Genomic DNA, 14,278 nt, shown 5'->3' on the forward strand with positions numbered 1-14,278 from the left:
ATGCATTCCTGAAAATTAAAATGCAGGGAATGATGGCATGTACTTTCATTGGATATTTTATAATAATTCATGAAGCTAACTAGACACTGACATGAGCCTGTATGGAATACCTTAACATTTTATCAACAGCTTATGTCATTTAAGGACGTGCCGCCATGTATTTATGTGTATGTGTGCCGGAGAAAGGATATGTTAAAAGTAGTAAACCACTAGGTTAATGTGTGAACTGGGGTTCTAGTTTGAAAAGTGATTAACATATAGAGAGACAGATGTCACGTAGACAAAATATGCACGACCTAATATAAGTGTTGTATATAACAAAGCAAATGTGACATTGTAATTGCATACCGCATAGTCGTGCAGGCTAAACATCGAAAGCTAAAACTTACAATTGAGTATTTGTGTTGATTAATTTGAATTTGGCACAGAGGTTTGTTGTCAACAAGTCACGAAGATGGATGTTTCGACTGTGGTCGATGACAATGGAAATGCCATGTCTTTCAAACAATATAAGGGAAGGAGATTTCACCCTTCAATGGTTGGTAATATTACCGACACCCTTGTCAATATATCTTCATTCAGCGTTCTAGAAGACGATGTACTGCTGTGTTCATACCCCAAATCAGGTAAGAGTAAAAAACATATTTTGTGCAGTAACATAATACATAATAACTTCTCGTTTTCTTGACGTTATATTTGAAGGATCTTTTAACAAGGTTTTCCGATCATAACTATATATGCTCGTGACTGGTCAAGTGGTTAAGGCGTCGGACATTCTGCTACCACAACCCCTCCACCACGGGATCGCGGTTTCGAAACCTACGTGGGGAAGTCGCCAGGTACTGGCCGTAGGTCAGTGGCTTTTCTCTGGGAACTCCCGCTTTCATCCACCACAAAAACCTGGCATGTCCTTTAATGACTAATGACCATATATGTAGTTGTTTATAGGTTAACTTATAAGAAAAGGTATACGGATAAGGTGGGAGCATCCATGGTTTGTAAATGTTGGGAATATGCACTATGCGTATATATATAACATTTTTAACGATTGATTTAATTTAAAACAGCTGTTGTATTGCTGTAAACGAAACAAATCCGTGCTTTGATGTCTATCCAGCCAAGCAAAAACTTTCTATACACATGGAGTCGAGTTGATGACAAGAGATACATTTTGAAATTTAAGTCTGATAACCTAGCTTGTGATTTTTTATCTGTTTGGATATAAAAGAATGAATATTCATGTCTTTGTTATATAGTTTATCTTTTTTTTTTTAAATGAGTTTATTAAACAAAAGCTATATTAATATGGAATTAATAAAACAACAGATTAAGTATTATCGGCAATAAACATATTGTAATTTGATAACATTTCCGTGGCATGTGTTTTAGTGCATAACCTTGATATCATGTTCAGGGGATCATACGAGTGAAATGGAATAAGATACCTGTAATTGCTTACATGAGGTTGTATTACTAATATTTTGATGGAATAAGGCTCTTAATGTACATTAACTTCGTATATGCGAGAGTTTTCTCCCTTCCACTATTGTCCTTTTTAATAAATTTATCAATCAATGTTTTTTTCACTGCTTTTTGTGTTGTGTAAATGCAATAGTTAAGTGATACTTATATGTGTAATAGGGGGGAATGACCTTGAACAGTTGCTACATTGCTATTATGCAATTGAAGTTACTTATCAATCGATAGAGTGTACATGTTTTTAACTATATTGCATAACATTTGAAAGAAATGATCAAAGTGTCTATTAATAAGTTATGTACTGCTTAGGCTCTTGGATACGTTACCTATAAGTGTTAATAAACAATAAATAGTTGCAGAAGCATTACAAAAAAATTGATGAAATATATTTTAGAATAATGTTTGTTATTGGAAATTGGTATTTACATGTATACAAGTGACAAATGGGAAACGTGTGGCGGAGAGCATCATGATGTCACTGTAAACAAAGTTGTTAATCGTTAATTAAATCACTTGGCCATAACGACATAATGTAGCCAAGGTCGGGAAATGTGGCGTTGGAAATTGCTTGCTTGCTGGTTTTTAGTTTTTTACATGTCAGTATATAAAATAATGAGCGGAATCCATCGCTTCGTTTTGACACCCACGCTCAGCTGTAGTAAGTCGTGTATAATAAGGTACATTGCACCATTTACGGACTCACCAAATATTCTGTTAATGATGACTCATACGTATCGTGATAATATTAGAGCTTGTTATTCACAGTCTTTATTTGAACGGAAAAGTTAATACTATTTTACCAACATTTATGAATGATGACCCCCCCCCCCCCCCCCTCTTTCAAATACGTATTAGTATACATATGTGTAATCGTATACCTCTATTGTAAGTATCCATAAAAAACAAGAAGAAATTTTAAACTTGATTTGAGGTTTCCAATGAAGATACAAAAACGACACGAATAAAATGGTAGATAAGACATATTAACATAAATTAGCATTGTTGGATGCTTTTCTATTTTTCTATGCAATTCTGGCATTATATTTCATTGATTTTCCATAAAAGCTTGAAAATACCTGCAAAAGTTATTCTTATAACAAAAGAGGTTTACATATTCCTGACAACGGAAAACAATTCATGAAAACATAATGAATTTTGTTTTTCACGCATTTAAGACAGCGCGTGCCATGCAATGGGCTTCATGTTTTGCTGAGCCTTTTAAAACCAGTTATAACTCAGAAATAATGGATAGGGTATAGAGTAGTTCATTGGATGTGTCAATGCTTGTGTTCGACCGACGGATTTGATTTTAATAATCGGTCAAGGCTGAAAGGTAAAAAATAAGCTTGTTAGCACTTTGTAAGGAATTCGAACGCGTTGCATAATAATGTATCGCATAAAATGTTCGTTGTGTATAATCATTCGTGTTTTTTGTGATTGCTATTGAACCTCGTAAACAAATCGAACGAATTGGGATGAAATACGTGTCTACTGTTTGTTAATATAGGATATCCACGAAAGTTTGTACCACTAAACGGTCTAAACGGCTTCAAACCACGAAGGAAAGTACCCACGAACATTTCGTGTTATACAATAGAAGCCTCCTTCCTTAGTCGTGTTGTTATAGTATAACCTACATTTTATGTCATCGTAGGTACTCACTGGGTATATAACATGATCCTGATGCTGCGATACAAATCTCTCGAGTACCATGGATCACCATTTCTGCTTGAATTCGACGATTTATCACTTATGAGTGAACTGAACTCGAAGAGAACTTACGGAACCCACTTGTCCTACCCATTCATCCCTGAAGAAGTGAAGAAAGGACAGGCTAAAGTGGTCAAAGTTTCGAGAAATCCTAAGGATGTGGTGTGTTCTCTTTACGAATACCAGAAAAAAATTGACAACCAGCTGTATAAAGGAGATTTCAACGGATTGCTTAAATGCTTCCTGTCGGATGAAAGTATGTAGACATTTAGATTTTGCGTAAAAAATGAGGCAAATCCTTAAATGACCTTAGCTGTTAAAAGGACATTCAACAAAATAAAAGCAAACCAATCATCGATAGTAAAACACATTTAAACGATAAGCTTAAATATTAATATGACGCGAGACACAGGCAAATACAACATCAATCATATAAACTAACCAAATTATTGGAATTTCCATATTTTTTTCCTTTTATTTTAGTTCCCACGTGTGGAGCCTCGTGGTTTACTCATGTAAAGGAATGGGAAAGCGCCAAGAAGATGAATCCTAATCTTAATTGTCTGAATCTACGATACGAGAATTTAAAACGGGTATGAACTCTTCGTTCTGATTGTGAAAATATACTGTACACTCTTTTTCGGTACACAAGCAACCTGGCAGTATAAACTTCATATATTTTGCGATGAAACAAATATTTTCCAGCTTCTATCACTTGTGGCGGCCCTGACGGAAGCGCGCAGAGGATCTTGATGTAGGAAGAAACCGGATTACTTGAAAAGATACATTTTCACGCACGATCTGTGAATCGAACCCCGGACATCATGGTGAAAGACAAGGGCACTGTTTAATGCGCCTTTCATACAACCCCGATTTGTGAAAACTATAAGCTCACGAGTAACCTTGCTGTATACAAATTCTACAGTTCATGGAAAAATAAAGTATATTATTTTATATAATTATAGTAAGAATATTATGGTGCAATTTATTTTATATACTTTTTTTTTAATTATCTTTCTAGGATTTATTTCCAAATATTGTCAAATTGGCAAATTTCCTTGAAGTAGACCACGATGAGAAATTTCTAAGGCAGGTGGAACATGCAGTGTCGTTTGACAACCTGAGAATTGAACATGATACACCAAAAGGAGGAACAACAAAATGTTCAACTTGGATCAAGGATGGGAGACTTCCAATTTATCGAAAAGGTAGTACTTGTAAAATGAATGTCGATCGAAATGATTGCAAGTTTAATTCAAGTTATACCGTAATGATATTTTAGATTTAGATGTATTTATAATTTCCTTGGAACCAATCAGCATAAAGTTATATATATATTTCGTTTTCGTTCTGCTTTAAAAGTATTTTTTTTTAAATGGACTGATTAGATAAGTTAGTTATCACACAGTCATTAACCATTGTACTGAGAGGCTTGTTTTTTGTGGTTTTTTTGTGTGTTTTATAACGTCCTATTTACAGCTAAGGTCATTTAAGGACGTGCCTCAATGTGTGGCATGTAAGCATGCTGTGCATATGTGTGCTGGAGGACAACCGACCGACCAACCAACCATTTCCTTTATAGCTGAATGTTTAGCAGAAAATAATAAATAATACACTACCATTTTGATTTCACATTATTGCAAAGCTCGTTTAAAATGTTGATAATTGTGCATATGCGAAGGACTAAGTTTGATTGAGTCTTGTATTTTTTGAAAGCAAACATATATTTTGATATTTACAGGTATTGTCGGAGATTGGAAAGAAACACTGACAGTGCAGCAGAACGAGACATTTGATGCTGTATTTAAGGAGAAAATGGCTGCCATGTCTATTGACCTCGATTTCGACTTTGAGTAAATGTGACCTGAATACCACTGAGCATGACAACGTACTTCACTTCCGTTGTCCAAATAAAAACCAGCACTCATACACCCATGCACGCATTTATGATACATACGGAGGTTCGTCCTTAAATGACCTTTGCTGTTGATAGGATGTTAAACCCTATTTATCCAAACAAACCCAAACAAAACAAAATCTCCTTCACAAACACAAAATGCTTGGAAAGCCCGAGGTGTCAAAGATTGATAAAAGAAGATTTCGTTATTTTACCGTTTGCATGTTAAAAGAGTGGGTTCACGTAAAACCTACGAAACAGTACGCAGATTAAGAAAGATGTGCTATATTACATAGGATTGTATTGTTACAAAATGAGGATCAGTTTTATTGTCATACTTGCCACTGTTTAACAATTCGTGATTGAATGTGTTGATTTATATTTTTATCGAATGGCAAGTTTTAAAATGTAAAATATGTTAAAAGTTTCTTAAAGATGCTGAAACATTTTCTGCTTCTGATGTTTTGCAATATTGCGTTTTGAATCTGTGACAACGACCCGTTAAGCATAGAAGGCTCTTCAAAAATGAGCATCGATAATTATTCTGAGAACAAAATAGTCTTGTGTCATCACTGGTTTCTTCCTTTTATTTATTTATCTATCGTGTTGTACTAGTTGAACGTAAGGTAGTATGTCCCTTATATCAAGCTATATATTCCTTTATCCCATAAAATTTACATTTCACAGACTTCGTCAATCTTTATTTTATGTTCACGTTGTGGTGCTCTTTACGAAATCAGTGTTTTATCAGACATCAGAAAGAATTATTCTACTGAATACAGTATAGTAGATTTCAGGAAATACTTTGGAAATTTGTTTTAGTGAGATACGTATGTATTGCGAGACCGATAACCTCATTAATTAATGACCAATGTTGTAACATCTTTAAATCATTGATTACGTTTGAATATTTGCCAATATCTTCTCCCGTCTGCTATACATTATTGTGAATTTATCATGTCAAAAGATACAAAGAAATCAATTCAAGATGATTTTGTGTTGAACTCGGAGGTCACACGAGTTATTAACCCTGTTTCATATAAACTTGAGATAGTTTTTTTATTCGCGAAATTCTGTAATCGGTAATAATTTTGTATGTAGGTAAAATGAGTTGGACTTACCAAGTAAAACACACATATAATATAATCTTATTCGTCCGATCTAAGACATCAGGTACCAAACATTCAAATGTGATGAGAATTGTTTTAAGAAAATTAAATAAATCCACCTCACAACTGAAAGTGGAAACTGCAAAAGTACAAGATACACACCAAAATTAATAAAACAACACCTTTTTATTAAGAATTACAAATAACAGGCATCAACATTTTTCGAAATCTCTTTTTATTCATAGGGACTCCTGCCAATTGTCTGTATCAGTTGATGAACTATATCTAAAGGAATTAACCTATACTGTTGGGTAGCTGGCTTGAGTAGCGATACCACAGTTGTTACGTCTGTTCCTAGACATTTTGATGTATCCTTTCTCGCCCCATGATGCTCCCCAGCTGCAAAAAGAAACAGCAAAAAAATGTCATACTTATACGTATTAATAACCATTATCAGAATAATCCATGCACATGTCTTCAAACCTGGCTTACATTGAAAATGAAAGTGATAACTTAAACGATAGAACAACTAATAAATCGGGGAATGAGGTACACGAAACGGATAGGCAAACTAGTTAATACATTCCTGGTGAAAACATCAAAAACTTATGTATTATATGGGTGTTTATTATTAACTACAAGTGGCATACATGTATGTAGCTACAACCGTGCGGTCTATAATAATAGGTAATGCTTAAAATCAAATGAAAGTAATATGCATAAGTATTATTTCAGCGAGGCAGTACATTGAAATTGGAAATTGAAAATTGAGATAATACCGATGTGTCAACAAAATCATAATTCAAACTTACAAGCTAAAATAAATTATATGAACAAAGGAAAAAGCATACACGGATATATTTTGGAAAAAGTACAAAGATAATAAGGCAAGGTGTTCCGGAAGACTAAGCGCCTCCTGCTGCATTGAAAACATAGGTCTGATCTAGGTCGAATAAAAGTAATATCACGCCCTCACTTCGAGTATTCAGGTATTGACAGCAAATCCACAAGGCCTTAGCTGTTAACGGGACGCTTATTCCAAAACACTAAACAACACAAAACCTATTTATCTTTTATAACTGACCTGTTCTTGACTAGCCAATAGTCCTTGCTGTCCTCTGTTCCGTATCCAACGGCCAACACACCATGGTCCAGTCGGGTCTCGCTGCAGAAGAGTGAGTGGTACACTCCAGTTCTGTATAATTGGAAACTCATGTGACTGGCATCTATGGCAACGCTGATAGGTCCAACAGTAGCAACGGCGCTTTGCAGATCTGACTCGCTCTTGGTCTTGACGTCAACGAATCCAGTGTCTGTTGCTCCAACATTAGCTGGCGTAAATGCGCACTTGCCATTCTATGAGAATCAAATTAAACTGTACTTTGTCAAAGGTTTAAGATATTAGATCATGGTACGTACTTTTTGTGAAATTAAAGGGGAGTTTATTGTTGTATTCAAAATATTTTATCTCCATATATCATAATGCACATTTGAAGATTGAAATAATTACTATTGCGTATTGCGTTTGCTGTTTCTGCTCGGTTTGACATGTATAGCATTTAAATGGAGTATGTGTGTTTCTTATAGTTAAAACATAAGGTGGACAGGAAACCCCATTTTCTAAATTATTCAAAGAAAAATCGTTCAAGAATAATTCGCTAAATCGATGTAATGTCTGAAAGTGTCTGTATGGCATATCGATAGCCCGAAATGAATACCACTGCACAGGTATCATAGAGAGGCTGTATGTCTAAATGATGTTCCCCGAGTGAAAGCATACACAGACATGGATTTATCGTGTAGCCAATCTTCGGGGTTCTTCTAACAGAAGGATACGCCATGTCCGATAGCATTCCTACATGGAAGCATCCCACAACAGATTATCGTAGGAGGTGACTTATACGGGGCCTCTTGTACGATCAAAGGGGGGAGAGAAGGGACGTGTTCTCATATCTTCTCCTAAGGGAAAATGAACGAAACCTAATCCGATGACCCCTTTGCGAAACGTAGGACCTTTTTGTGCTCGACGTTTTCTCTGTAGACACTCGTCTTATATATGACCTTAGATGTTTAAAAAAGTAAGTTACCATCAGATTCGCGCTATCACATGGAGGCAATTACACCAACATACCCTGCGTTAAGCACACATGTATGCTCACACAACACACATTGAGGTTCATGTACGTCCTTTATTGAACTTAAATGTTGATAGGATGTCAAATCCTATAAAAACAAACCAAATTAAAGTGAATTTAAGCTAAAAATAGAACAAAAACATGATACTAACCACTCCTTTGTAGGGGTATGATGCCTCGGTATCGATTCCATTGTTGTCCTTAATGTATTTGAATGCCTGGTCCATCAAACCGCCTTCACAACCCTGGTTACCTGTGGAATCATCAAGTAAAGGACACTATTATTTTTGTAAAACTTATATATCATTAAAAATAATTATTGTTAATATTCAGCTTTTATTTTGAAATGAAATAGTTTAAAGCACAACTGAATTTGATGATTTTATTTATTTATTCATTTGTAATTAGTAACACGCCAGCGAAAATCAATTGGCAGCAATGTCATGAATAAACGTACAACAAGAGATCTCGATCATTTGACACAAAAAAAACGCAATTCGATCAGTGTCATTTTGACGCTTAACCCGCCTTACATAACAAAAACAAATCTTCAGAGACAAACGTTTAGTTGACGTCTTTTGCACTCATCAAACTGACGCTGTGTAATGAACTTCTTATATTCTAATCAATATAATTACATGCATACATGAATAGTATGTTGAACTGATTTGATATAAAGTTCATGAATAAATATAACTAAAGAGATCATGATCCATCGCCATTAAAAACGCAATTCGATCCGTGTCATTTTAACGCTTAACCCGCCTTATATAACAAAAAAAAACTTTCTTCAGAGTCAAACGTTTAATTGAAGTCATTTGCACTCTGATACAGTGTAATGAACAAGCATATTTCAATCAATATAAATGCATTATACATGAACACATACATAGTAGGTTGAACTGATTCGGTTTCAATTCAGAGTTAGCAGCTCACATCCGTTTTATTAATAATGTTCGTGAACCCCTAGTGTTTTAGTTCTAGTGCTACTGGTTTCTGGCCTAATTAAAAAAATGAAGGTTATGCAAGTTATAATAGGCATTGCATGGCTTGGGGATAAAACGATAAGTTATATGTTCAACAGTTGACAGCTTATTTAAAGGGAGATAGGGTGATCGCCAAGTCAGGGGTAGGGCATTCCATTGATGCAATTTTCTCGAAAAGAAGTTTTCTTTTCTAACAGAGGTTTTGCAGAAATGTGTTTGGAAGGAAAGTTCATGAGAATGTCTGGACTGGCGATTTAATCGGATCAGATCTGTGGAGCGAACAGTTATTTGGAGTGGAGTTCATGGAGTTAACATATTACTGTAGAATCCTTTATTTTCGTGGGGTTAAAGTTTCGTGGTTTTCATATGCTAACCTGTTTCAAGGACATTATATTTCTATATTTCTATATCATACCAAATGTATGTTTTCGTGGGGAGTCAATTTCTTGGAATTTTGTTATCCACGAAATAAACAAAATTTAATGTCCCACGAAAATTTATGATTTTACACTTCTTATTTGCGTTCATAATGACACGGAAGTTGAAAAAAAAGTGTAATCCCGATGAAATGTATTATCAAATTTATAAAACTGAACTTCCTTATGTAGTTAATTGAAAAAGTTATACCTTGTGGTTTGGAGCAATCCACCAGATTCTGTTCCGACAGTGACGGCAGAGTCTTGTTGGCTTTGAAGTGCTGTCCCTCCAGGGAACCTGTTGTGGAGAATGCCCAGCATGAACCGCACTGACCCTGTAGTAGACATTGTGACGTCATCAAAAATATAGCATAACGTTACGATGTTAAGAAAATGTATAGCATAGCAAGTAAAAAATATTAGTCAAAAAATACCGTGAAATGTGATATTTTTTTATGTTTACCTACGCGAGGGCGTTTTATATTGAGTTCAAAACTAGAATGTATAAACATCTGATAAACGTAATACAAGAACATAAGAGATACGACGCATCAAAATACTAACATTGGCGAGCCATTTATACTAACACATGAAAACAAATACAGAGTCACATGTACATGTACATAATGCGTTTATGTACAAAAATCACTAAGTACACCAACATACCCCATACGAAGCAAACATACATACGTGCATGCATGCATGCATGCATGCTTACACAACACACATGGAGGCACGTCCTGAAAACACCTAAGCTATTTATTGGACGTTAAACACCACAAAACCAAATACTAAGGAATGCCAATGAAGACTGATGTGCAAAAAGAAGGTACCAGTACCTGTACATACGTGAACAAAGTGTACATATAAGGAACAGAAAGAGACAATGTTGACAAAATATCCTGAACAAACAAAAGTACACAGAGATGCACCATCCATTGCAATGAACCAACCTGGTTTTTGACGGGGGTCACAAATCCTTTTGTACGCCAGTCAACGGTGGCTGGAAGATCACCAACATTTAAAGGACGCATGTAGGTAGGAGCATTCACGGTGGTGGTCCTCATGCGGTAACCGTTCATTGTCTTCACGAACTCTTCGTTTGTCTGGAAATGATAAAAAATGCATATATTAATAGAAGATGTTATGAACTTAGCCCGTGGTTCTTTTTTTTCAAAATTGATAAATATAGAATTATTATTGTAAGTACACTATTGCCTGAGATTGATTCGAAACCCGGACCTTCGATGACAACATTGACACTCTAAGCAGCTGAGATATATGGTCAACTTTAGTACCTTTGCCCAGTCGCTCAAACATAAAAAACAGCGGAGGTTACTGGTGTACTACAGCCAGCTGAGGAATTATCCAGTGTTTTGCCTCTATTTTGACAAGGATTCTAAAATGCAAACTTTTCACAAAGACACTTTTTCAAATTGAACGTACAGTGAATCCTTGTAATTAGAAAATCTTAGAGATTTAGCAAATTAATTAGATGACACACAGTGTCAGAGCACATAGATGATGATGCTAGAGATTTGTCAAGGAATGTTAGACGTTCGTCTGAATTGACATTCCTATGTGGAGAAGCATAGTTTCGCTCTAATTTACTCAACGCGAAATGTAAAGCAATTCCACCATTGTGGAAAAGGTGTCGGGTTCGACTGGTTAACCCGTTTTCAGTATAATGTGACCGGATGGAATGCTATGCTTGTTGCCATCGGCATGGTAGTTCTGTGTGAAAACAATGTAAAGTCGGCATCAGATCTGCGCTATGACAATGTAGCAAACACAAACCTACCCTGCATCTAGCACACGTGCATGTACACACATGCACGCACACAACACACAAAGAGGCACGTGCTGAAATGACCTTAGCTGTTGGACGTTAAACACTGATAACCAACCTCATTTGTTAAGGTATCGGGATATACTCGTTTTAATTGCATTCCATATACGCGAGCAATTAGAAGCGATTCTAATAAAAAAAATATACCTTACCATGTCTCCGTACTCGTTCATGCCGAGCCAGAAGGTGTGTTCTCCCCTGTCGGCTGCAAGGTTGTGCTTCTGGATGTAATCAAGGTTATTCTCCCAGATTACTCTCCTGTAATCAGTTCATAGGACATACTGTACTAATTTATTTTTATGTTTGCATCAGGTTTGTATCATAAGTATTACTTCTTTTTGATTTCTTTGAGGCTTCAGAGCCTATCACAAGGAGTTAAAAACGACAACATACCCTGCCTCCAGCTCACATACACACATAGAAGCACCTTCTTAAATGACATTAGCTCACTGCTGCTAGGACGCTAAACCCTGTCCAACCAACCAATGTTTTAGGCTAAAAGTTATTATAACAACATAAGTCAATTGAAGACGGGAGTCTAGAAAGACAACACCGAAAAGAAAGAATAAGTACATGAAAAATATATTTACAGAAAACAAAGATTACAGAAATGGTAAAAGATATGCAGATCACCCATTATTTGCAATGGGGCAAGCATCTAAAGTGTGCTTTATTTGTATGCCAAAATCACATGTTGCATATCCTACCTCTTAGCCTCCTCCTCCGGGAGGTAAGGCTTGCTGAACTGTATTTTGTACACCTCCCATTCAACGTCCAGCTCTGTTCGGATGGCCGTACACAAGGCCACCAGAGCCGCTACCAGTATGAGTTTGTACATCTGTAAAGAAAGAAAATACAGTTTCACTCATTTAGGATCCCTGCCCTACTGCACAGTCGGTTTTCCTATATACAGCTACGTCCCCTTAACTTCCGTTTGGACATAACTCCAGCACATTTAAGCTAGTACACTTCCGTTGACAAAATAGCTTAACCGGTTTCAGAGATAGTATAATAAACTGAAGTTCAGGGTTCAAATTCTGGACTGGCTGTGCAGAAATATTTTTTTCAGCAGAACACATTTGTTGATGACTTTTATTCATTTCATCTTAGTCTAGAGGTATACTTTTTTTCATGAAATGATTTATACAAGCTAAAGTCATTCCGATAACCATAATTTTGGAATGCATAATTTCATAATTTTTTGGCAGTGGTACAAGAATCCTGAATCATGAAATGAAAAAAGTTGCCAAAATAAATCTTTTATAGACATTTATAGAGATTCGAATGAAGTTGTAGGTATACAAAACAGGTTGCTAGTCACGTGGATTGTCTGTCATAACAGTACATCAGAGCCCCTCAACAACCATCTTCGGATGCTAGCTAGCATTGTCCTAGCGTTTAGACAATATGATATGTTTAACTATTTCATTATGCGGGGAAAGTTTCCTAGCTCAACTCTTGTAAGCAATAATTAGCTTGGGTGTAAATCTTGAAACAAATATCGGGGAGTACCTTAAAATCAGTAATTCTATCCCAACTTCAGAAAATCTTATTTACTTGCGTTATGGAATGTTCGTGAGCTTAAGGCCAGCAACGTACATTATCATCCTAATCTTGTTGTCGTAGATATGGAGACCACGAGAGTGATTATATTGACCTTGTATGAACTATATTCAGTGTTATCAGCGATGGCGGTTGTTCAATGGCCATGGCGCTCTAAACTAGGTCAAATCTAAAGTTTAAAATAGCTTCGTTGTCTGCCTTGCTGTCGTATTTGATAAATAATGTGCTATCACCAACATAGCGAGAGCGGCGATCGAAAGGACATTAATGGTTATTTCACCTGTTTATTTTTATTTGGGAAATGTGGAAGAGCAAGTTGTGTTGTGCATGTGCATATTAAAGTATGTTTATGTTATACAGGATAAAGTTCAGTTTTGCTAGACATTCAGTAGCATGCACAATTATATTTTTTGCTAATGAAACATCCTAAAGTCTTATCCGGTAAAATTAAACTGATTTATTTATATATGCTCTTATTCGTCATGACATATTTGTATTCAACAGGACAACGCCAATCTGCTGTAGATTTTGCGAAATAGTTTAACTTATTTGGGGCAAAGCATTTTTAGTATGACAATACAGTTACCAATCTAGAATATCACTGTGATACTTAACGCAATGTTCCACCTATGACCCGCGCATCAAACAATAACAGAGATATTAAACTGAACTTACTAATATTACTTTAATAATAATTAGTTTTTTCTTAGAATAAAACAACGTTCCGGGAAAATCAATTCCATTGTTTCACCTTGTTAATATCAGATATTGAAAGAAATTGATGTTTTTACCAAAAATAGCAAAATTGAAAAAAAAGTCCTTTTTCGTCATTCTTAACTTAACCCTATATAAACTCTTAAAGTTTCAATAACTTATGATTTTGACGAGAGAAGGGTGCATGGTTTGAAATATATCGTGCAAACGAAGAACTATATGAAGACAAATGAAGCATTCACACTTTGATCAGCTTGTTTGCTGGTGATGCATTTACCATTATCAATGAAACAGCGAGCGATTAATTCACCTTACCTTGTTCAATAGAGGATCTTCCGACAACGGTACGGGACTCAAAGCTCACACCTATCTTTATAGCTGATAACAGGGTACTGTCAGATGACTGTCATGTGACCACGA

The 14,278-nt window shown here is 35.7% G+C and overlaps 2 protein-coding genes across 2 annotated transcripts; one reads left to right on the top strand and one right to left on the bottom strand.

Annotated features, from left to right (window-relative positions):
* The first annotated feature begins 431 nt into the window (after positions 1–431).
* Positions 432–5,743, top strand: LOC110446350 (sulfotransferase 1C3-like). The gene is made up of 5 exons (XM_021491464.1): positions 432–626; positions 3,134–3,445; positions 3,673–3,782; positions 4,211–4,397; positions 4,931–5,743. The coding sequence occupies exons 1-5, from the start codon at positions 455–457 to the stop codon at positions 5,044–5,046; spliced, it is 897 nt and encodes a 298-aa protein (XP_021347139.1). The 5' UTR covers positions 432–454; the 3' UTR covers positions 5,047–5,743.
* A 619-nt stretch (positions 5,744–6,362) lies between these two features.
* LOC110446374 (cathepsin L1-like) lies at positions 6,363–14,278 on the bottom strand. Its single transcript, XM_021491495.1, has 8 exons — positions 14,174–14,278; positions 12,289–12,419; positions 11,734–11,839; positions 10,686–10,838; positions 9,944–10,067; positions 8,483–8,583; positions 7,280–7,551; positions 6,363–6,594 (listed from the first exon to the last, which is right to left on the bottom strand). Exons 2-8 carry the CDS (start codon positions 12,417–12,419, stop codon positions 6,495–6,497), a joined length of 987 nt encoding a protein of 328 aa, XP_021347170.1. The 5' UTR covers positions 14,174–14,278; the 3' UTR covers positions 6,363–6,494.

This window comes from Mizuhopecten yessoensis, unplaced genomic scaffold (assembly GCF_002113885.1).
Source record: "Mizuhopecten yessoensis strain PY_sf001 unplaced genomic scaffold, ASM211388v2 scaffold2681, whole genome shotgun sequence".
Taxonomy (NCBI): Eukaryota; Metazoa; Mollusca; class Bivalvia; order Pectinida; family Pectinidae; genus Mizuhopecten; species Mizuhopecten yessoensis.